This window comes from Cuculus canorus, chromosome 3 (assembly GCF_017976375.1).
Source record: "Cuculus canorus isolate bCucCan1 chromosome 3, bCucCan1.pri, whole genome shotgun sequence".
NCBI lineage: Eukaryota > Metazoa > Chordata > Aves > Cuculiformes > Cuculidae > Cuculus > Cuculus canorus.
The window spans coordinates 77,197,216-77,220,640 of NC_071403.1; the positions used below are offsets into that span (position 1 = coordinate 77,197,216).

The 23,425-nt window shown below is 43.5% G+C and overlaps 1 protein-coding gene across 1 annotated transcript in view; it reads left to right on the forward strand.

The window, feature by feature from the left end:
- Positions 1 to 23,425, forward strand: part of LOC128851864 (spectrin beta chain, non-erythrocytic 1-like) — a 123,555-nt gene that overhangs the window by 76,402 nt on the left and 23,728 nt on the right. Inside the window, 8 exon segments of the mRNA XM_054063951.1 lie at positions 8,974 to 9,125; positions 15,024 to 15,197; positions 16,732 to 16,823; positions 17,964 to 18,044; positions 18,844 to 18,959; positions 19,973 to 20,085; positions 20,715 to 20,902; positions 21,946 to 22,063. Coding sequence (XP_053919926.1) covers positions 8,974 to 9,125; positions 15,024 to 15,197; positions 16,732 to 16,823; positions 17,964 to 18,044; positions 18,844 to 18,959; positions 19,973 to 20,085; positions 20,715 to 20,902; positions 21,946 to 22,063 — 1,034 coding nt within the window.

Below are 23,425 nucleotides of genomic sequence, written 5' to 3' on the forward strand. Positions count from 1 at the left end.
CCCATAGCTTGCACCAACGCAGGGAGAGCTGAGCACATATTGTCTCTAAATCCTCTTAAATTTATGTCATCTTCATCTTCTGAATTAAAAAAAATAGGCTGAGCTCTTCTACCACTTTAATCTCTTAAGCCCAGATGACTTTTATGTTTCATTTATTTTCTATGGGAGACTTTACAGCAACTTCTTGCAGATTAACATAATTGTTCGTATACCTGAATCCAAAGAAGGCTTTCAGGAGGTTTATTTTTGTATTGCTGACACCAAAATGTCATAAACTCTGTTTAAAAATAAAGACAATGAAGGGACCTGCCCTTACACACCCTGTAATGCTTGGCTGGCTACCGGACATTGTTCTATGCATCATTTTATTGTCTGCATGGGGTTTAGTGACATCAAAGAGAGAAAGCGGCAGAATTGTTTTTTTCTATGGGCTGCATTATGTGGCTTTCCCTTTATTCTTTCCAGAGCATTTTCAGCAGTGACAGTAGTCACATGCTGTAATGTTTAGTGGAGAAAGGTAGATATTTAATAGGATTTAGAAGCTGGCCAGTGCTTCCTAGAAAAAGAGGATGAATTGTACACACCCCTGAATTCTGAACAATAGTCTCTGTGTAGCAGAGTTGGGAAAGCAGCAAGGATTTCGCTCCTAAACACAGCATGAACGAAATCACCTTGTTGCTTTGTCATCTTTCACATTTGCATTCAAGTTCTCGTCTAAGTCATGTTTGAGCATGTAGAAGCGTTGGTGTAATCTCACTGTTCTTGCTGGGAAGTCACTCCACAGATCACTTTGTGCCATAAAATAACCATAACAAATGCATCCTACTTGCATCAAAACCATCAGCTGCTGTCATTCCTGTGTGTTAAATGGTCTGCAACACTGAAGTAAAAATGAAGGAGAAATTTTTTTTCATAGCTCACCTGTTGTGTCTAAGCATCAGGCCCACATGTGTCAGGTTCTCTGTATGAGATGTGTTTAAGTTTGGCTTCCTGCAGGTTCCATTCTGCATTGTTGCTTGTCTCTGCAAATGTGTGTCATGCACTTCTGTTTTCTACATTTATCTCCCTTTTTTCCTTTTTCATCAATCCCTGTGTTCAATCCTGTTCCGTTACCTACAGCTGGAGAAAAGCAGCATCCACTGTTTGGTTTTATTGCCTTACTACTAAAGGAGAGATGTTCATAGGATATTTGAATGTTAAAGGAAACTTATTTTATTTACTCATCTCAACAGGCACCTAATAGTCCTCCTTCCATCATTTTCTTCCCTGCTTAGTGATCCAGATTATCTTAATTTAGACTCTGTGCTGTGCATGCTTGTGCACTGTTGTCTCTGGGCTCCCTGTTGCCCCTTGAAATCCTATAGCTTGTGTGTGGCCATGTGAAAAGGCCATCATTTTGTCAGTGTTTGTTAAGCAGATGTTTCTCTCCTCAGCTGATCTGGTACAGATATAGAAGTGCTTTTCCCTTTTGGGTTATATTTAGTGGTACATCAGTTGACCGATTTGCATTGTGGAGGCAGGCTGTCCCACAGAGTGTCCCAGCCCAGGGACTTAGCCCAGGGTGACCTGCAAGGCCGTCAGGAGCGCACAGACCCTAGCCCAGCCTCCTTCCCCAGCACATGTCACAGGCCAGTGCTGCTGGTAGTCCTCAGCCTTCCTCTGGGCATGCAGCCCTTGGCTTGGACAGGAGATTTAAGGACCAGGAGCCACCAGCATAGTTCTTTTCTCAAAGTGGTGCTGGGATGGTGACCAAAGGAGCTGTTGGTCCTGTTGGTTCCACTGAGGGATCAGTGTACTGGCCTCTAGGCTCAGTACAGTAGAGTTATTTTGTAGAAGCCTGTGCCTAAACCTGCCTCAGACAACAGAGGTTAGACTTGTATCAGAATTATTTCATGTTATCCATCTGTTTCTGCAACAAATGGTGAAGATTATGGCAGTGTCTGCATTCCTGTTGTTTCCTGATAAAATCTTGCTTGATCCCTGCATTCTGGTCCCAGTACCTGATCTGCCATTCTCTCAAGCATTTTTCTCAGTTGAATAACTTACAGGTGTGGCTGGAATTTGTGAAACTGTGAATATTATTGGCTATTTACCTCCATATCTTCGCATCTACGAGAACACAGAATGATATCCTGTGCCCTGAAAACCGACAGTAGTGGGGATGTTGTCCTGTGAAAGGAAGCTGTCTTTTCTCTTTGGGTGGTTAACCTAGGTTATGATCTGGGGAATTCTGGGAAGCTGTGGGTATTGGATATCAGCAAAAGTGGTGCGCCTGGAGCAATGCTCAGCTGATCTCTGAGTCAGGGTGTTTAGCAATGCTTCGTGTAGGGTGCATGCTAGCTGTGTATGTTGCTATAGTGAAAAAATAATAATTTAAGCTGGAAAAATTACTTTCAGCATGGAAATCAAAGAAAATGTAAACCTGCAAGAGTCAGAGCTTTTGGAGTTAGGAATTAAAACTCATCCTTAATTTGTCTTGCTTGTGGTATTACAAGGATCCACAAACATTGATAATGCACAGAGCAAGTTGCCCACTGGCTGGGCTCTGCAGGGAGGATTTTCGATGCCTCTGATGGTTGGGCTGTCCCAGGGTCGCTGCATATGCACGAAGCACCAGCAGCAGTTCTAGACACTTGGTGCTCCATTCAGTTTTCCTTTTGTGCTCCAGTTTCTCTGTTTCCTTCAGTAGCATTTCAGCTCCTTCGCTGTTTATCTGATTGGTGCAGAGGCCGTTGCAGTCCAGGGGCTGGCAGGAGCTGTTGCACACGGAAAGTCATTATACCTGTGCTGGGCTGGCAACGGCGTGTGCCCAATGTATTTGCCATTCAGTTTGAAATGGATTCAAGGTCAGTTTGTTGAAAATGTGGTTTGACTGGTATGGAAGGGAGCAGAACGACTTCAAGGTGTTTAGAAAGCAGGCAGCCGCACAGGTAACCTTTGCCACAGCAGCAGTCAGTGCTGCGGTCATGCGAAGGAACCGGAGTTGTTAATGCTTTCTGGCATGAGGGAGTAGCAAAGGGGTCATGGGGGCCCACGTTCCTCTCTGATGGCTGCTGCAGCCGTGCATTTTCCAGAGCAGTTATTAAGACAAACTCTCCATTATTCTAGCACAGCACTATTGAGTTCACTTAGTGGAGTTGAGCGTGTGACAGAGGGAGGATGCTGTACATGAACCCCCTCCAGCTGTCCCGCACTGGGAATTCAGTGACTCGCACTCCTGGCTCTGCTCTTTCAGAAAGCTAACTACATTTCTGTTAAGTTTTTTTCTCATCCAATTAGTAGAGGAAGAAATTACTCTCCTGGAGTGGGAAGGGGCTGGATGCCTGTTTGTGATCCTGTCCAGCCCTCGTTTACGTGAATTTCAGTGTACAAACTCCAGTTTATTTACTAAACTCCTAAACAAAGTCATTCCTTGACTTATCACTATCACAGAGCTGGGGTTTGCAAGCTGCTGTATGCTACTAGTATTGTCGTGGGGGTTTCCGCATAAAGGAAATTTCCTTCCCAGTGTTGCTTCAAGATAAGTGGGATTCTCTATTATCAATACTGCTCTTAGCGTGGCTTCCGTTTTCCTGCTGTGCATGTTTTGCATGTTGCGCATTTCTCTTTACCCTTGGGAAACAAATGTTTTCACAAGCTGTAGGACGCTTGGAGCTCCACCCATATCCTCTAGTTTTAATTAATCTTCAAAATCTAAAACTGTTTTTGAAAGTATGAAGGACATTTGTCAAAACGATCACAAGATACATAAGTAGAGCTTCAGGGTCCATAGCCGATGCTAAATCCTTGGTGTCAACACTCATGGATGCATCTAGTCCTTAGTGTGTAGGATTTTACACAGCACTGAGCGTTGAAGAATTGTAGTCATGTTCTGTGCTTAGCTGGATTTAGAGCTGTAAGTAGCACTTTGCTATGTGTACGTTTCTTTCTCTGAAATGTAGAACCAAAATTCCCTGGGTTTTATTCTCTCTGTGTTTTAACCTGAAACCCCAGAGCAGAAAAATACAGCTTATCAGTTTGAAGGGGTTGGTAAAAGCGTTGCAAAAACCTGCAGCCATTGTGAAACACCATGTAGAAATAATCAGGAGAGGTTTTAACATGACCAGCCCCAGTCACACAACTTTCAAAACGGGCTTGTTTTGCTTTCCCACGTTGTGGGAGCACAACAGGAGTTAAGTGAAGCGGGGGCAAGAACTGCTGCGCCTTCTCCCTTCTGGTGTTTGTATTGCTAATAGTGGGGAATTAGAGCTGCGCTCTGCCTCTGCCAAGCACTGGATAAAGAGTGGCCTTCCTGGGTGACCGACCCATTAGAAGCCTGAAAGAGCTGCTGTCTCTCCCTGGTGGCATTTTTCTGAGATAAAGTTGCCAGTTGTCCCCAAAAGCTGGCAGCGAGCAAGTGGGGGCCTGGCTCTTGTGCGGTGTCACAGGGTTTTCCCACGGGGCTGGAGGCTGTATGTGGGCAGCCAGGGATGTCACCGCCTTTGGCTGTTCTTGCTGTGAATCAGAGGAAAGGAGGAGAGATGGGCAGAGAACAAAAAGCTGTTAAAAGTCCTCATTAATGTAGTTGCTCAGATACATGTGAAGAGCTGAGAGCAGGTTCAACATTTGGAATTAGCACTGAAACCATCACTGCTGTGGTCTCAGTAGAGGTTGTCACACTTTTTATCTGGCAGCCCGAGCAGGGAGAAGGATGGCATTGCAGAGGATGGGTGGGGATCAGGTGAGAGGAGTGAAGATGAGAGCAAGTGTGGGGCGTGTGCGGAGGTGAGGAGCCAGAAAAACCAACCGAGCTCTTCAGCTTCTCACTGTAAACAGGAAATCAAGGACCACAGAGAGCGAGGCAGAGGAAACGGGAAGGCAGAAGGGGAGAGGCAGCGTTTGAACTAGGCTAAAGAAAGCATGTGTAACAGCACCAAGCATCAGCCACCAAACACAGAGGGCCTCTGGCTGGACAGAGAAGGACTGTAGGCTATGTTCCCGTCCTCTTTGTCATTAAGAATTTCATAGAATCATTAAGGTTGGAAAGGACCTCTAAGTCCAACCATCAGTCCAACACCACTGTGCCTACTAAACCGTGTCCTGTCTACATGTGCCTACTAAACTGTCCATGTCTACATGTTTTTTGAACGCCTTCAGAGATGGAGACTCCACCACTTCCCTGGGCAGCCTGTTCCAGTGCTTCACTATTCTTTCAGTAAAGAAGTCTTTCCTAATATTCAATCAAAACCTCCCCTGGCACAACTTGAGGCCGTTTTCTCTCATCCTATCACTTGTTACTTGGGAGAAGAAACCAACACCCTTCTTGCTACAACCTCCTTTCAGGGATTGTAGAGACTGATGATGTCTCCCCTCAGCCTCCACTTTGGGCTAAACAACCTCAGTTCCCTCAGCCTCTGATCATAACACTTGTTCTCCAGACCCTTTACCAGCTTCATTGACCTCCTCTGAACACACTCCAGCAGCTCAATGCCTTACCTGTACTGACAGGCCCCAAGCTGAACACAGTGTTCAAGATGCACTTAAGGATGCTGAGACAACACAGAAGAAAAGGAGTCACTGTTACTTTCTCAGGGCTTTTCTCATGAATCCCCATTGCCTGAAGAATAATGCACTTTCATGCCCTCTTGGAGGGCCACCGATCATGCTAGGTGTGGGGAAGCCTTTTTGGGGAGAGGGGCCCCTAGGCTGAGTCAGCATCATCTGCAGGAGGAACCCATCTTCTCCCTCCTGAAAGGGCTGCCTGAACAGGCTGGCTGACCTGTTGACTGACTTTGACTTGCATTCAGCAGCAGAAGATCCTAAGCTGGTGTCAGTTAATACAATGACACCAGAGTTTTCACAACCTGGCTTGGCATGTCACTGCATTTCCCATGCCATTTCTTAATCTGTTCAAGATTAGGCCCTCACCCTAAATCTTCTTTTACTTAAAGCCACATGGATGTTCTTTTCGCACCTATTACTTTCATAGAGATCCCAAATCGGAAGGAATGTTGAGAACCGTACCTTTTGACCAAAGATGCTTTTAGTGGATGACTTCATGATGATGTTTGGTAGCTTTTTTGGTTTACATAGTATTTTCTATATCCAGCTCAGGTTTTAGGATCCTGTACCTCCGTATTTCTCTTCAGAATGAATGTAACCACAGGGAAGTCTGAATGTTGTGCTTCTGCGTAGATACTACAGTGATGAAATAAACAAACTTGCTGAGCAGTTTGGGGTCTTATTCGTGCCGGTGAAGGGAGATGTGGTAATTTCTGTTGGGAGTTTTCTTTAGAAAGCATCAACTATTGCAAGATTTTTCTTCTATGACCCATTTAAAAAAATGCTTCAACTAAAAGCGTGGTTTACTAGATAGGCAGATATGCAAATACAGCATTCCCAGGGACTTGCTATGAATAGTTCATGAAATACAGATTTAAGGTCAGTAGACACTATATTTAAATCAATCCTTGGATGCACAACTATTTCCACTAGTCAGATGCATTAGTCTTTTTCTTCTTTGATCCAAGATTGAACAAGCCATTACACCACTGCTACAAATTGCAATGTGGTTAGGAGATGCTGCAGCATTGGACAGCAAAGGCAAGATTTATTTTCCTCGTATTGCCTTGCTGTTGAAAGGTTTTGGGCTTTCCAACAAAGAGACCATTCTCCTGGTCACACAGTGCTTGTTAACGTGTGCATTGGAGCCCCGTGCTGTTGATGCTCTGAGATTCTGGCAGTAACAGGCACATGCATCACATGGCGCTGGTGTGTGTGTGGCAGAGGTTTGGGCAGTTTGGGGGGCGTGTGCTGCTGCTTTTGAGAAATTGCAGTTGGCTCCTCCGGGTGCACTGGAAAGATTGCTGCAGCTATTGCTAATTTCCTGTGTGCTTGTTATATCTTAGCAATCCTCCGCTTTGTACAGAGTGAGAATGAAACAAGAGTAACGCGAACTGTCAATTCATTGAAAGCATATTGCTGTTTTATCACAAAAACCACCTTTTACATCTTCTCAAGCCTCCTTTTTTTTCATTTCACGCCCTGTAGGTGGGGAAAAGCTGTCACAAATGGGACAGTTTCAATATATCAGCTTTGATCATGTCCTACCAAGTGACTGGGTAGCAAGAATAAGTTCAGAAATACATGGGAGGAACTGAAATCTTAGGGTGGGGTTTTTGTAATTGGGCAAACCGCCACTGAAGTGCTGGTCTGCTCTCTCACTCCCTGTATGATTTCTCCTCCTTACCACCATTCTACTATATGATTTCTTTTCTTGCAGTCTTTTTTTCTGTTTTACTTATTTCCCAACTTGCTTTCCTCTTCAGCCTCAGCTTCTTTGTCATTCCTTGTCACCAAGATCAGGTTTTTTTTTTTCTGTCCCCAAGGTCCTGTGGGTGTGGAGGCTGTAAATGGTTATGAACGTCCTGGGATCATAGAATCATAGAATCATAGAATCATAGAATAGTTAGGGTTGGAAGTGACCTTAAAGATCATCTCGTTCCAACCCCTTTGCCATGGGCAGGGACATCCCACTAGATCAGGCTGCCCAAGGCCCCATCCAACCTGGCCTTGAATACCTCCAGGGATGAGGCATCCACAACCTTCCTTGGCAACCTGTTCCAGTTGTCTCATCACTGTCATAGTGAAGAAGTTCTTCCTAATGTCCAGTCTAAACCCATTCCCCCAGTCCTATCACCACAAGCCTTTATGAACAGCTACTTTCCAGCTTTCCTGCAGGCCCCCTTCAGGTACTGGAAGGTCCACACTACGCTGTGCTTCCAGGAAGGAGGCACATCCTTCCTTGTGAAGGACAGCATCCACTGAAACACTGTAACCTGGATTAAACCGTCTTGATCTGCACTGTCATGAATGTTTTTCTGTGTTTCAGATAATATACTAATAATTTTCAGACCTGGATATTTAACATTTTGGTCTTATCACTTACCAGTTTTCATGTCCTGTTTCTGAACATGCCAGCAACTTTAAAGAGACCAATGGAAGGCTTAGATGCTTCGCTGTTTAGAAAAGCAGACTGCTTTCATTCATATGACTGCTGATGGATTTTGGAGTCCAAGTCTGAGCACCTGTGTTTTGACAAGTTTGGTCAGTAGTAGTTCCCAGCGCAGTGAAATGACTTCTTGCTAACAAGGAAGGGCTTCATCCAAAGCCCTTGGTAAAAGAATTTAACCACAAAGTTGTATAGTATTTTCTATGAGTGTTCTTGGCATGGCTGTCTAGAATGTCCATGAATTAATGGGGACTGTAGTGAGCCTGTGCATAAAGAGAGCTCTCGTAGCCGGTGTTTTCATGTATAAACAGTTGTGAAAGATTCTGGGAAGGAAAGGTAGAAAGAAGCAGTTTTTCTATGGTTTTAAATAAATGTGAGTCTACTTCAAACATGCAGTTATGGAAAACTTCACCTTGACATTGTATAAAAACAGTTGCAAATGTTGAATCTGCAAATAAAAATTGTAATGAGAAAGGAACAATTTAAATGGGAAGCTTTGGTCTCTGCTCTTTTTCATACCTATCTTAATCCAAAGTAGCTTCTGGCATCTCAGAGGATCTGTTGTGGATTTGTGTGTGTATTTGAGAGCAGAAGTTGGCCTGTTCTTCCATTGGTGGAACATAACTTTTGATCGATTTACTGGGCAGTTTGATGACTCCAAAGTTGCTTTTACATTGTAGCTCTTCAACAGACCTCTTTACACCTTGAGAAAGCTTCTTATCTGAGCAGCAAGTAATTCTGCTGCAATCTATATTTCAGATTTATTCCTTAGTGGCTCAGTAGAATTCCCACTGGCATTAGAAAATGTCGTAAAATAGGAAGAAAGGTGGATTTGCAAAGAAAAGTCTCAGTTTCTTCAATGGTTCTCTAAGAAGACAAGTCATACCTTTAATTTGATATTAAACATGTTTGAACATCACATTTCCATGCAGGTACCTAAACTGTGACTTATTTTGAGTAACCGTGTACTGTTTTCCTAACAGATGAACGTGAGGCAGTTCAGAAGAAGACTTTCACAAAGTGGGTCAATTCCCACCTGGCACGTGTGTCATGCAGAATCACAGATTTGTACACTGACCTTCGCGATGGAAGGATGCTCATCAAACTTCTGGAAGTTCTTTCAGGAGAGAGACTTGTAAGTGTTTAATGATATTCATTGGGGGTGTTTTGGTTTGGTTTTGAGTGGGTTTTTGGTGGATCCTTGGCTCAACTGAACTGCAGTAAAACTGTGTACTGAGAATTCAGCACTGCGTATGTTTTTTTACGTATTAAAGAAGTCTATTGCTTCAGCTGGATCCAAACACCATTAAAATATCTTCCTGTTGGTTTCAGTAGGAATCAAAGGAAGCATTCTTCAAAGGTTTCTTGCTGGTAAGATGCTGAGTGCTTCCAGCAGCGTCCTCCTTGCCCCTCAGTCTGACAGACACAGAGCACTGAATTTTTTCTAGTTCCTTAGACCATCTCAGTAACAGTGAATTAGTTCTGCTGAGGAACCTTCCTGTTCCTGGTACCATGGCCAGCCCTTTTCTGTGCTGGTAAACACAGCCACAGGATGCAGGTGGCTGCATGCAGGCTGCCTGCTGCCCTGAGGCCTGGAACATCCTTCTCCAGGCACCTGCAGAGGCTGGAGAAGTGGGCCTGTGCGAACCTGATGAGGTTCAACAAGGCCAAGTGCAAGGTCCTACACCTGGGTCAGGGCAATCTGCAGTTTCAGTTTCAGTACAGGATGGGGGGTGATGTGATGGAGAGCAGACCTGCAGAGAAGGACTTGAGGGTGCTGGCTGATGAGAAGCTCAACATGAGCCAGCGATCTGCGCTCGCAGCCCAGAAGGCCAGCTGTTTCCTGGGCTGCATCAAAAGAAGGGTGGCCAGCAGGGAGAAGGGGGTGATTCTGCCCCTCTGTTCCTCTCTTGTGAGACTTCATGTGCAGTATTGTGCCTGGTTCTGGAATCCTCAGCATAAGAAGGATATGGAGCTGTTGGAACGGGTCCAGAGGAGGCCTACAAGGATGATCAGAGGGCTGGAGCACCTCCCTACGAAGACCGGCTGAGTTGGGCTTGTTCAGCCTGGAGAAGAGAAGGCTCCGGGGAGACCTTATAGCAACCTTCCAGTACCTGAAGGGGCTACAAGAAAGCTGGGGAAGGACTTCTTACAAAGGCTTGTAGTGATAGGATGAGGGGCAAGGGCTATAAACTGGAGAGGGGCAGATGTAGACTAGACATAAGGAAGAATTTCTTCACCATGAGAGTGGTGAGGCACTGGCACAGGTTGCCCAGGGAAGCTGTGGATACCCCATTCCTGGAGGTGTTCAAGGCCAGATTGGATGGGGCCTTGAGCAGCCTGATCTAGTGGGAGGCGTCCCTGCCCATGGCAGGGGAGTTGGAACTGGGTGATGCTTTAAGGTCCCTTCCAACCCAAGCTATTCTGTGATTCCCTGGAGCACGCTGGGGGGTTGTGGAGGACAGTTGGTTGAAGGGGGCTAAGTCCACACTGGGAAGCATTGCAGCAGTTTCAGCTGTGGTGTTAGTTGCACCCCAATACTCAGAAATGTTCCTTGGTAAATTTGATTTTACTAGGATAGATGAGATTCGGATTTTCTTTGGTTAGGGTGATATCTAAAATGAATTTAAAGAAATAGGGCAAATTCTTTCTTTGGGTATGAAGAGAGAATCCCCTGATACCAGCAAAAGTAAGAAAAACCCTGTATTGAAAAACACTGCTGCATGACAGGAAAGCTGAGTGTCAGGAAATGGTTTGGTATCAGTTTTTCCTTCAGTTCCTTAAATGATGGTTATGCTCTTAACTACCTAATTTAAAGCAATCTTTTCAAAGAAATACGGATCTTTAGCTAAGACCTAAGGCTACATGAGGTTGCAACTGTGTAATCGCCTGTCATCAAGCACTCCTATTAATGAAAGCTCCGCGGCTTAAGACTGGGTAATGAATTGAACATATGGCCCACAGTGTAATGTTTGTACAGTACAGCAGGAGAGGGAGATTTCCGAAGGCATCTGTGAGGGTAAAGAAACTCTGACGTGCATAGAAGTACCCTATGTGGATGGAAGTTACGCATCTCAGTGTTTGCCAACTACATTTTGCTCAAAACATGTTTCTCTCAATGCGAGATCATATACTTCAGTAAGGTGTTAGGTTTGATGTGTTCACTGCAGGTAGCAGATGTTGCTCATACTGGAATAACTGAGACCAATGTGCCCCATTGTTTGAGGTTTCAGACAGCAGCCATGACACCTCTGTTTAAATCTTCATACCTGCCTGCCAAGATTTGCCTTTCAGTGTCAAATAGCAGAGCTGGAGCTCAGACCGGTCGCGTGACTCTTGCTGTGTGATTCATTTACACTTTTCACTCCAGGTTTTGAAAAATGCAAACACAGCTTATGCAGCCGCTTGGGTTGGGAGGGTGCAGGAGCCTCCCAGTGAGACTGCTGGATCTGCGCTTGCATCATTATTTGCGTATCTTGTTGGCAGCTGCCTGCACCACCATAAATTCTTGTAGCTTCGTTATCTCAGGACAGAGGACATCACTCTCTGTTTGCACAGTACATTCCACCACACCTTCCTCTGCAAATAAGAATGCAGATAATGCAATGCACTAAACCTCAAGACAATTACACACAACAAAAATATTCCAGGAGGATCGGCACATAGCATCCACTTGCTGATGTTCTCCCGCTTTTTTAATTTATTTTAACTGGAATTGGTTAGGTTCTTGCATCTCCATGCTGCCCATGCAAAAAGGTGAAGGTTGTATCTTGCGCAAAGCTTAAAATCAAGACAAGGAACATCAAATGGTGAGAAAGCAATAAACAAATGTGGAAACTAGCCTAGATAATTATTTAATATTACTTAACAATATGTTTACTGATGCAGTAGAACAAACAGGAGTTGTTTTGTCACTTTTGGAACTGGGATTCAGATTCTGGAGCAGGAGCCATTTGCCAGTGGAGCAGTTTGAGATCTAGGAAACCGTTCAGGGAAGCAGGACTGCTCTTTGCCTTCTGTAAGGCCTCCAGCCGCATTTGCAAAGATCCTGCATTTTTCAAAAGCTGTTATGATTTTGGTAATGAAAATTCAGAGCCTTGAAGTTGTATTGGAGAGCTTCTAAAATGAGAGTGTCCAACAAGGGCAACACCAGCATCTCCCTGTATTTGCTCAGTTTGATTGCTAATCCTCATGTTTAGTCAGGACCTTACTGTGTAAGGCTGTGTGTATACCATAGTACTTGGAAAGTGATGGCATGCAATAATCTCACTGAGCGAAGCAGAAAAGAATCTAGCCAGTATGAAGAGACAGTTGTAATTTTGTTTGCATATGCTGTTGACCGGTTTCTCCCAAACAGAAAAGTTCAGAATTGTTTTCAGCATAAAATTAAGCATTTAGCTCAGTTTGTTCCATAACTATATAAAAGATTAGCAAATTCCTTACCATTCCTGGATGCTCAAAGGTTACATTGTTTGTCTCTGCAGTAAGTTCTGTGATGCTTTCTGTTGCAAAAGGGAAGATTTTTAATATAAAAGAAGTTTTCCTGGTAATACAAATGGGAAGACTCTGAGTTTAGTTAGATATAATAAATGATGCATTCAGGATGCTTTCTTTCCCTCTGTTTAATTTCTGGGTCTGTGTTAGTCCCCTGAGGTCTTAGGTCTCAACTTGAGGCTGTGCAGGAGAGTGTGGCGAATGCAGCCACACCTTATACAAACCAGAGTCAGACTCCTCTTCCTCTTTCTGTTGCAGAAGGGTAAGTTAACCTGTATGGCCTGCTGGTGCAGAGGGACAGAGAAATCAAACCTTCTACCTTCTTGACGTGCCCAGCAGTTTATTTGGCCGGGCCATTCTGTCATTCTCATCTGTGAAGGAAACGGAAGTGCCTTCCTGGACCTTGAGTAATTTGAACTGTCCTGGATGGCACTGCTAATATGGTGTTACAGTTCCAAAATGGAATTTCTGAGCCTGAAAACGCACCTAATGCCAGAGCACTTGAAAAGTGTCAGCCTTCTACTTCTGTACAAGGAGCAGTGCCCTGTTCAGGTTTGCTGTATGTGTTTCGATGCTTCAGGTACAGTCGTTGTGTTTGTGGGAGAAAAAATGCTGCCAGTAACCTGAAGGCTGTATTTTTCAAATTCCTGGTTGGACAGCATGTCACTGTACAGAGTGGGGAACTAAATAAAATGTGTATCGCAAATGGTTTGAGCTCTGTCACCTTGGTGGTGGAGCTTCTGAGAGCAGAAAAAGAGCTTTTAAAACCATTTTCTGCTCAGTAAATTGTAGCATTAGAGGCAGTGCAGTTACTGCTTAGGTGTAATAACTGATAAGAGCTGCATTAAGGCAAAAGGGACAGAGTCCGGTCTGCAGGTCTGCCATGGCTGCTTAGGAACAGCTGCAGTCATTCCTGTGTTCTGGGAACATCATCATAAAAGTAAGCACACCTTGTCTCAGGTGTGGCAATGGGCTGGAGCGAGAGTCGGGCCGGGCGGCTCCTGGGCACAGCCTTGCCTCCGCCTTCCCCCGCAGTCGGGCGCTCCCTCTCCGATCCTGGGAACAGCCTGCCTACCTGTATTTTGCAAGATTACATTAAACCTGTGGTCCAGCTTACCACGCTGCTGGGTGACTGGTGGGGCCAGCAAAAGGATGGATCCTAGACTCTCCCTATTTGATAGCGATGGATCTGCAGTTGGTTTCAGCCACCCGTGTAACGTCACTTTTGCTCCCACTTGCTCTATGGCTCTTCACCCTACACTGGCAGAATTTAGGCTGTACGGCACGTGCATAGGATGTAGATGCAATTTGTGCCTCCTTGGAGGGACTTTTGTACCCAGAAGCAGTGGCAGGTTCCTGGAAGCTTTTTCTTTTGCTGGGAGTTGTGGGTTGACTTTCTCTGCATTGTTACCTGGCTTTGGAGGAGAACTGTGCTGACTGAATGCTGAAGCGACAGTAGTGACCTCAGGGGTTTATGTGTCCTGAAGGGCATCTTTCTAGCACGCGTTTCATCTTTATGGCACACTGTTACACAGGCTGCTGTTACTAGGGACTGTTCTATGGTTCTGGCTGAAACTCTTCCCCCTGAATGCCATCTGAGGCAAGGATTTTGCCTGAGCTCTTTCCGTGGCCAGTTGGTTACTTTCAATGCAGAAAACAAGGATATTATGTCAATTAGTAGTTTGCCCAAGTACCTTTGGGTGATATCTCAGTGAGCACTGAACAGGGATTCGGCTGTAATCCTTACCTGCGGAACAAAGTTGCTTTAGTTTTATTCAGTTTTACAGCAAACTTCAGCCTGTTAATACATTCATGACTTTTTCCATTTGCACTGGGCCTTCATGAAATTGTGTTACTGATTTTTTTGTTATTATTTTACTTTCTTTTCCTGTGAAGAAATTGTTTGGCATGAGTATCTTCTGTTATTTTCATACAATTTATCCTACTTCGCTTGACCAAAAAAAAACCAATGACATTTCTTTCTCAAGGAGTTTTATCAAGCAGCCTGTGGTCCAAACCTGAGCTGCCTTTTTGGGCAGTGCATATCTGAATTTACAGGTACTCTTTGGACATTCATTACCAATTCCCTCTGTTGGCCATGTATGTCAGTTGTGAGTTTCCTGTCTTCATCTTTGCAGAATCTTCTTTTTAAGCGTGGAAGAACATGTACTGGAGGAAAAAAGCGTCTTGGGAAAATGTAACCAGTGTGGCATGAACTTAACAAAATAACTTCCAGCTACTGAATGAAAACACTAGACAGGAAAAATCAAGCAAATAAGCAGGCAAAATACTTAAAAACTCGCACCAAATGTGTGTGGCTCGGATCTAGGACGTTGGCACTTCTTCCATGGGTTTGACATGTGCTACCGATATCCTTGTGTAAATGCGCTGTAAGATGCAAAGAGCGGTTTTGTCCATTGAATATGAAGGACAAATGTGTACGGTGTTGCCGGTTAGGGGAGGACTTACTTACCTGGACTGAAGAGTTCACAAGTACTACAGTATTACATGGGTTTTTTTATTCCCCTTTATCTTCTAGCCTAAACCAACCAAGGGAAGGATGCGCATCCATTGCCTGGAGAATGTTGATAAAGCGCTTCAGTTCCTGAAAGAGCAAAGAGTGCACCTAGAAAACATGGGATCTCATGATATTGTGGATGGGAATCACAGGCTGACGCTTGGCCTTATTTGGACTATTATCCTGAGATTCCAGGTAAAGCTCACCTGTAGATATACACAGTTTGAGTTTTCTATCATTGTTTGTAATACACATCGTTGTGCTTTTCAGGAGTGGAGTGCTCCCAGGCCCTGAGGTAATGGGAATGAGAAGTGCTGAGCATCTGGCAGGAATGTGCTCCAGAGCTAAGGGGAGAGGATAAATTAGTTTTCATGATGCTGCCAATCAGTAGTGCTGATCAGTGGCAGCCATGGGACTTTCCTGTAGGGAGAGTCATATGGTTTTATTTTTAAAATACTAATAAGTATAAAGCTTCAGTCACAGACTGAAGAGAGAAATGGGAGAAAATGCTGCCCTCAGCTGCTCTTCACTTCTGTGATGATTATTGTTAACCCAGCTGACTTTGCACTGAAGCGGATTACAGGTGCCCACGGGAATTGTTTTAGCGTCCCAGCTAAAGCTGAGATTTCTTTTTTTCCATCAAGTTGCACATTGGTCTTTGCCCTCAGTTAAAAGAGGCTGGAAGGGCCTTCTGCAGAAAGAATAGTAAATTTATATAATAAATATATAATTCATAATAAATGACCTAGTAATAAATATTTAGTAAAATTAACATTGTGTTAATTTGTTGTTGCTCAGTGTTTTCCTAATGGTCTTCAGCTGAAAGAGGGGAGATATAGATGAGATATTAGGAAGCAACTTTTTCCTGTAAGGAAGGTGAGGCCCTGGCATAGGTTGCCCTTAGAAGTCACAGATGCCCCATCCCTGGAGGTGTTCAAGGCCAGGTTGGATGAGGCTTTGAGCAACTGGATCCAGTAGGAGGTGTCCCTGCTCATGACAGGGGTGTTGGAATCTTTAAGGTCTCTTCCAACCCAACCCATTCTGTGATTCTATGAAAGTGTCTGCCAAGCTTTCAGTGACAGTGGTGGAACTTCACTGGAGCTACAATACTCTTTTTTAAAAAACAGTGAACTAGATCCATTAAATGAGATAGATTTGTCCATATGAAGTAAAAAGTTATTTCCTTCCTCCTCTTCCTCTTTTTTTCTTCTTTTTCCTCTGGGTAACAGTGTAGAATCTGGAATATATAGTTGTGATGCTGCTAAGGGCAAATACTTTTTCCTCTAAGCTTGGGGTCCCACAATGTGTTTGCTCCTGTGAAATGCCTAGTTTTCTTTTGCCTGTGGATCTCCTAAGGGGGATCCCTATCTGCTAAACCCCATCAGCTCCTGGATGTGCTCAGCATCCTGCAGGAGACTCGTTTCAGAGTGAAACAACAATGCTGCATCGGGCAGCGTTTGCCTTGATAATTAGAAATACATTTTCTGGTGAAGTTTAAGCTGTTTTGTCAATGGATTAAACAAAGAGTAATCTTGCAGTGAAATAGCGGTAGATGAAGTTTTCTTTGAGATGAATGCTCTTAAATGAGGAAAAGCATTCACCCACTTCCACTGTGCCTGTCATCATAGATTTCCTTTGTTACTTATATTCTAATTTCTTTCATATTTTCGAAAAAGGAAAAAGATGTGTTTCCTCAGCGAAGTGTTTAAAACTTCTATGTTAATTTTAGATCCAAGATATCAGTGTTGAAACTGAGGACAACAAGGAGAAGAAATCTGCTAAAGATGCTTTGCTTTTGTGGTGCCAGATGAAGACAGCTGGGTGAGCGTGGATTAAGTGATTATCACTAAAGCTTTTACAGCATGTTGAGTTTTCATAGAAATAATTTTAAATGGGCAAACACGTATCTCTCCTTAAGTGGATTCAACCAAGTGAAGCTAATTGATGTTTACAACTGAGAAAATTCTGAATTTATTGTATTAATGCTGTGTGATAAACATTCCAATCTGATAATCCATAAATAGCTAGTAATATGCTCTTTTTCACCCTACTTTGAAGAAATAATAATGCTTCAGATATTTGCCACCAACCTTTAGGTCTTTCCATAGATATGGAAATAGTTCCAAAATGTCTGTCTTTGACAGTAACCTCTGCATAATTAAATATCCATTTGTAGAGGTTCAGTGTGTTTCCTTCATGAAACCTGGATGTCCCTGTGATGTCTTGGGGCACTTCAGCATTATTCTAGTGGTACTTCATCTTCTCCTTCCAAGAACTCTTGGGAAAGTAGTTTGTGAACAGCCTGAAATTTTTGGAGACTTGCATATACCCATATATCACCAAGCAGATTAATTTTGTACCCATGGGGCTCAAAGGTGGCTGCCATCTGTGCTTTCCTTGAAAGTCAGTAACTAGGGTCAGTCCTTCAAGATGCCCTGGCACAGCAGACAATTTCAAGGAAAACTTAATGTATCACTGCGCCACTGTTCCTGTGGCACCTGCAGCCATCAGGAAAGGTTTTACTCCATGCTGTTCCTCCCACCGTTCCTGCTCTTCTCCTGAACTTGATATCTTGATCACCTGAAAACAATTCTTGGCAAGCAGCTAAATCAGGAGCAAACTTCAGACTTGCAGGGATTTGAAACCTTACAGGCTGCAGGTTGGGCAGCAAGTTATAAAAGCATACCTTCCAGTGATTACTTCGAAGTTCGTTTAGAGCCTTTCTCTGGAATGCATACCAATGCTGAGGGATTTATAAGAGTGAATAAGATGCATGTAGCCTCCAATGTCAGTCTGTCATTAGCAAACAGTCACAATGATTGTCCAGTGTGGGATAGTAATGTCCCACCCTTAGGTTTATAATAAATGTGTTACTCCTGCAAGGAGCTTTTAGTGACAGTGTGCAAAGCTGCAGCAGGGACACTATATTGATTGGACTCTCTCTGGTTTTTGTTCTACTAGTTACCCCAATGTCAACATTCACAACTTTACTACAAGCTGGAGGGACGGGATGGCTTTCAATGCCCTAATACATAAGCACAGGTAGGTGTGGGTAAATGTTTTGTTGGGTTTTGAAAGCTTGGACTGTTGCAGTGTGCGCTGGATTTTGCAGTTACTTTGCAGCTTGGTTTTAAAATCTGTGGAGAGGAGGAAGTTGAAGAATTACTGGGAGTTCTATAGCAACTTGCCTTGCTTTAGAGCTTTACAGCTCTTGCAGTCACTGTGAGCTCATCTGGGCAACAGCTTCTCACATCACAAGTCAAAACAGGTTGCATTTGGTTTCCAGACAATGAATTACACACATGTTTTGGTTTGTGACTGACCAGGTTGGAGGAAAAGTTTTTGTACCTTATTGACTAACTGATGTTTGGATCTGGTTGCATAGAATTCTGGGGTGGGTAGAGGGACCACACACGAGCAGCCTGGAAGGGAAAGACATCTCTGTGCAGGGATGGCAAAATCTGGTGCTAGACTGACACAACTGGGGATGCTGCTTATTGGCAAGTTCACATGAAGTTATTGGGACAGCTTGCATGCTTATGTGGGTATGAGGAGAGATTGTGTGACCACACCTTGTTCCTTTGTTCTCCAGGGTCACCTTTACTGCTGTTAAGCTCTCCTGCATTTTTTTCCCATGGGCTAAGTTCTGCCATGGCATTTGCCAGGCATTACTTCATTCCCTTAGTACTGCCATTGAAATGCACAGGGCTACTGAGCGAGTGATACCTTGGCAACATTACTGGACAGGTTTTCTGAGGGTTGAAGGTTTCAGTTCATTTGTTCTTTTAAGGGTGGCTGCACTGTGCTTTGGGGAATCTAAAGAATTTTCCATCCTGTCTAGGCCTGATCTGATTGATTTTGACAAGCTGAAGAAATCAAATGCACACTACAATCTGCAGAATGCTTTTAACCTTGCAGAGCAACACCTTGGTCTAACTAAGCTCCTGGACCCTGAGGGTAAGAATTCCTGCAGTTTCAGTACTTCACAGCAATTTGTGAGCTCTTTTCTCCCGCACCTCCTCGTCACAAGGCACAGCTCTATGGTAGCTTTTTAGGTTATAGCGCAGCTAGATGCTGCCCACTCACCTGGTGACGAAGCCAGAAAGGGAAGGGGAGAATGAAAGACGTCTCCTGCAGAAGCCTGAGCAGCAGTAGCTTGAGATATCTTAATCCTCTGTTTATTTTCCCCCATCTGACAAGATCACTGGACTGGCCATGTATACCTAAAATCATTCCAGTTAGAGGCATCCTTCTGATCTGCTCTGAGAACCACTTTCTGTGAGCTGGAAGATGAATAATGTGGATTTCAGCAAATAATTAGCAGCTGTCAGTGAGTTTCAGTCTGTGATCTCGAGAGTGTGGACGTTCATGTGTATTGGAAAGTGTGCTCACAATGCTGGGACAAGAAACTTCATTGTCACAGGGCAGCTGTGTTTGAGCAAGTTTCTTGCTTATTTTCCAGTGCCTCAAAATTGCTGCAGGAAAGAAGATAATTTGTTTTCCTTCTGTATCTCTCAGGAGATTTGCCTTTACACAAATACTATTAAGTTTGGATTTTTCTCTTCAAATACTGGTATGGCATTGATGTTCTCAACAGTAGTTCTGTCAGGTCACACAGACGCTAGGAAATTATTTAACTGCAAAAGCTGTGGCAAAGTCTGGAACCTGACTGTAAGGCCCAGAGGCCCCTAGCTCACAGATGTGTGCTTTAACCACAGTCCACGCTAAGACAAGGAGATAAAGCAGCACTTCTTAGGGACAGAGTTCAGTACTGCACAACATGAAGTAATCCAGAACCAGTCCAGAGCTGCTGAATTTATTTCTGATTAGGACATAAATCTTAGGAGCTGAACTGCCACTGAACCTCACTCTCTCTGTGACTCTTAAACGCATCCTTGTTGCATTATTAGCTTTGTTGTTTTAACCGACGCACCCTCGGTATGCTAAGACAACGCTTGTTTGGTTTGCAGATATCAGTGTTGATCATCCTGATGAAAAGTCCATCATCACCTATGTGGTGACGTATTACCACTACTTCTCCAAGATGAAAGCTTTAGCTGTTGAAGGAAAACGTATCGGAAAGGTTTGCAAGTTCAAATTATAAACTGTTACAAAACAATTGAAATCTTTCTGATTTATTTTTTCCTCTTGGGTGTTAGTTTTTGAAGAGTCCACTGCATGATAATTTTCAGTTTTGCTTTTGAACCTGTTTTGAATGTTAAATATTCCCAATATGCCTTGTGAGGAGAAGTTAATTCCCAGCTGCCTCACATTAGAAAACATTTGGCTGGTGTTTTGGTTTTGTTTGTTAATTTTGCATCATTGATGCTTTTCCTTTCTCATTAACTGCTCCTTGCCCTCTGGGTCCTCTGCCTCTTCTGGAGCCCAGAAAAGTCCCTCATTTAAAAAATGTGCAGTCATTCTTTGCCCTTTGGAGAAGCTGCCCTCATCTTTACAGCTGGCAGACTGAAGTTGAATCCTTTTGTAAGTCTCAGTTCTGCCCCTCTATTGCCGTGGGAGCATGGGAATTCACTGCTGAAAAATGCAAAGCTCTCATTCCTCAGGGAATCTCAGCCCCTGTGGTGTTCAGGAGTGAGTGGTCTGATTCATAAGTCAAGCCTCCCAATAGTTTCTTTTATATTGCGTATTGGATTTAAATGACTGAAGAGCGCTACCCTTGTTGCTGATGTTATGTTGTGCTCCTTGTTGCAGGTGCTTGACAATGCCATTGAAACGGAGAAAATGATTGAAAAATATGAATCGCTGGCTTCTGACCTGCTTGAGTGGATTGAGCAAACCATTATCATCCTCAACAATCGCAAATTTGCCAACTCTCTAGTTGGTGTGCAACAGCAGCTACAGGCATTCAACACTTACCGCACAGTAGAGAAACCACCCAAGTAATTTTAGTCTTAGCTTAAAATAACAGTGGTCTTGTTTTGTTTAGTTAATCATTGACTTTTTTAAAAAGCAAACACATCCCAAGTAATTTTAATCTTGGCTTAAGAATTTATTTTTCTGAACAAACCCGAATATCAGATTTCCAATTGGCACTCAGTGTTTTTACTTGCAGCCGGTTTGCTTTATGCTATTTGATATGTACATAATGACAACAACAACAAACCCAATAATACCAATAAGTGGTCTTGGTGATCCTGTGCCTGCAGGACCTCAGAGTCCTCCAAGCTGTCGCTTCACTGAGATGCCCGTCTTATAATGTGATAATAGAGTATCATGTTAGTGTAGTAATTTCACCAGTTGTGCTTACTAGCAGCATATAATACCAATGTGCTGCTATTAAAAGAATCCTGCTGCTTATCCATAATCAAGAGGAAGTGTGTCTGGCTGTGTAAAACATAGCTGTGCTTACTGAAACTGATACAGCCAAAACTGTGCAACTTATTTCTGGAAAGCTTCTTTTAGCATTATGATCTGTTTGTTATTTTTGTCTAATATAAGTTCTAATGGATAATAATTGCTATCCAAAACATTACATATTATCCAGACATCTTCTAAAATTGCAGTCTATTCCCTAGAGCCTGTAGAGTTTGTTTATTTCCCAGGCATACTGCTCAGGGAAAACAGTGGGAAGAGCTTATTGACTGCAGTGGGCTTTAAATAAAACTTCCATTTCTTCAGTTGATAGAGTGAATTAGGGCAGCGCACGTAATAGAACAAAAAAAATGCAGTCTTCTGTCTCCCAAGGGGGTTTAAATCTAAACACACAGACAACTGACTTCTGTGAAGTTTCTTTTGCCTTTTGACCCAACTGATTCCAGTGGATGTGTGGGCTATTTCAATTGCTTCCAGCTTTCACACAAGATGAAGGTGTTTATCTGAATGCTCTATTCATAATGTAAATATTTTAAGGAAGTGCTTTATAATACTTTAATAGCAATGAAAGCTTTATTGTAACTCAATTCTTCTGCAAAATTTTATTTAGATTTACAGAAAAAGGAAACCTGGAAGTGCTGCTTTTTACCATCCAAAGCAAAATGAGAGCCAACAATCAGAAAGTATACATGCCAAGGGAGGGCAAACTCATCTCTGATATTAACAAGGTAAACTGAGCCAGCTCCTCCTCCGCAACTCAGGATTTTGATGTTTTCTTTCAGTATCTCTCTCAGTGTACTGGGAAGAAACACATTTGCTGTCCAGTCTTGATGTAGGGGATCATAAGGGATGGGAGAGGTATGGTGAGCTTTTCTTGCAGCTCAGACTCACTAATCTGAACCGAGTCCCTGGGTATCCTCAGCATCTGTAAGATCTTCAGCTCTGGAAAACTGCTCAGTCATTCTGTGTGGTTGGTTAGGTATCTGGTAGCCCAACCTCACTCCTCTGGGGTCCTGGCTATCGGAATTAATGGACAGAAATCACAAGAAGGATGTTGAGGCTCTGGAGCGTGTCCAAAGAAGAGCAACCAAGCTGGTGAGGGGGCTGGAGAACAAGTCTTATGAGGAGTGGCTGAGAGAGCTGGGGTTGTTTAGCCTGGAGAAGAGGACGCTGAGAGAAAACCTTATTGCTCTCTACAACTAGCTGAAAGGAGGTTGCAGAGAGGAGGGAGCTGGTCTCCTCATTGGCACTGGAATAGGCTGCCCAGGGAGGTGGTTTAGTCACCTTCCCTGGAGGTGTTTAAGGGATGGGTGGATGAGGTGCTGAGGGGCATGGTTTAAAGAGTGTTAGGAATGGCTGGACTTTATGACCCCGTGGGTCCCTTCCAACCTAGTGATTCTATGATTCTATGAACATTATCTAGGTATTGTAGCTCTTCCGATTTGCCTCTCAGCCCCCATGCCCACAGCATGGGAAAATAAAGGAAGCACCGTAACCGACTTCGTGGGTTCCCTCTCAGGGTTTATGCAGCTATTTTTTATGCTGGTGTGGCTGGCAGAACAGCAGCAGAGCTGACAAGCTCTCTCAAGGACAACAAACAACTTAACGCTGTGAGCTTTCCTCATTTGTGTTTGATCATGCTTGGCATTCCCGGAGCAGCTGTTGTGAGTGTCTGCGGCCTTGCTCTGCATCCTGCAGAGTCGTAAACTGCACAGCTCTCCTGTTTGCATTAAGCCTCGTCTCTGTGAATGCCTAAAATACTTGGGTTTCAGGCAGTTTCACATCTGTTAGGATTTAGAAGAATCTAGGGTAGTTTGTGCTTAATTGTGGGTATTTTTGTTGTTTGTAAGAAGATCTGAAAGGCTATTAGCTGGCTTTCAAAATGCTTCTCAGACTTCTTGGTTTTGTAATATTAATGTCATGCATGTGAATAACTTTTAGCCTTGGGGCGAAAAAGGACTTGTATGCACCAAAAGTAACTGAATTCTGCAGTTGTTTTCTTTCCCCAAGTGAATTTAAGAAAGAAAAACAGTTGTGTGTTGGTTTTAGAGGTGAAGGGGCATGGATCTCTAATCCTCATTTCCTAAAGG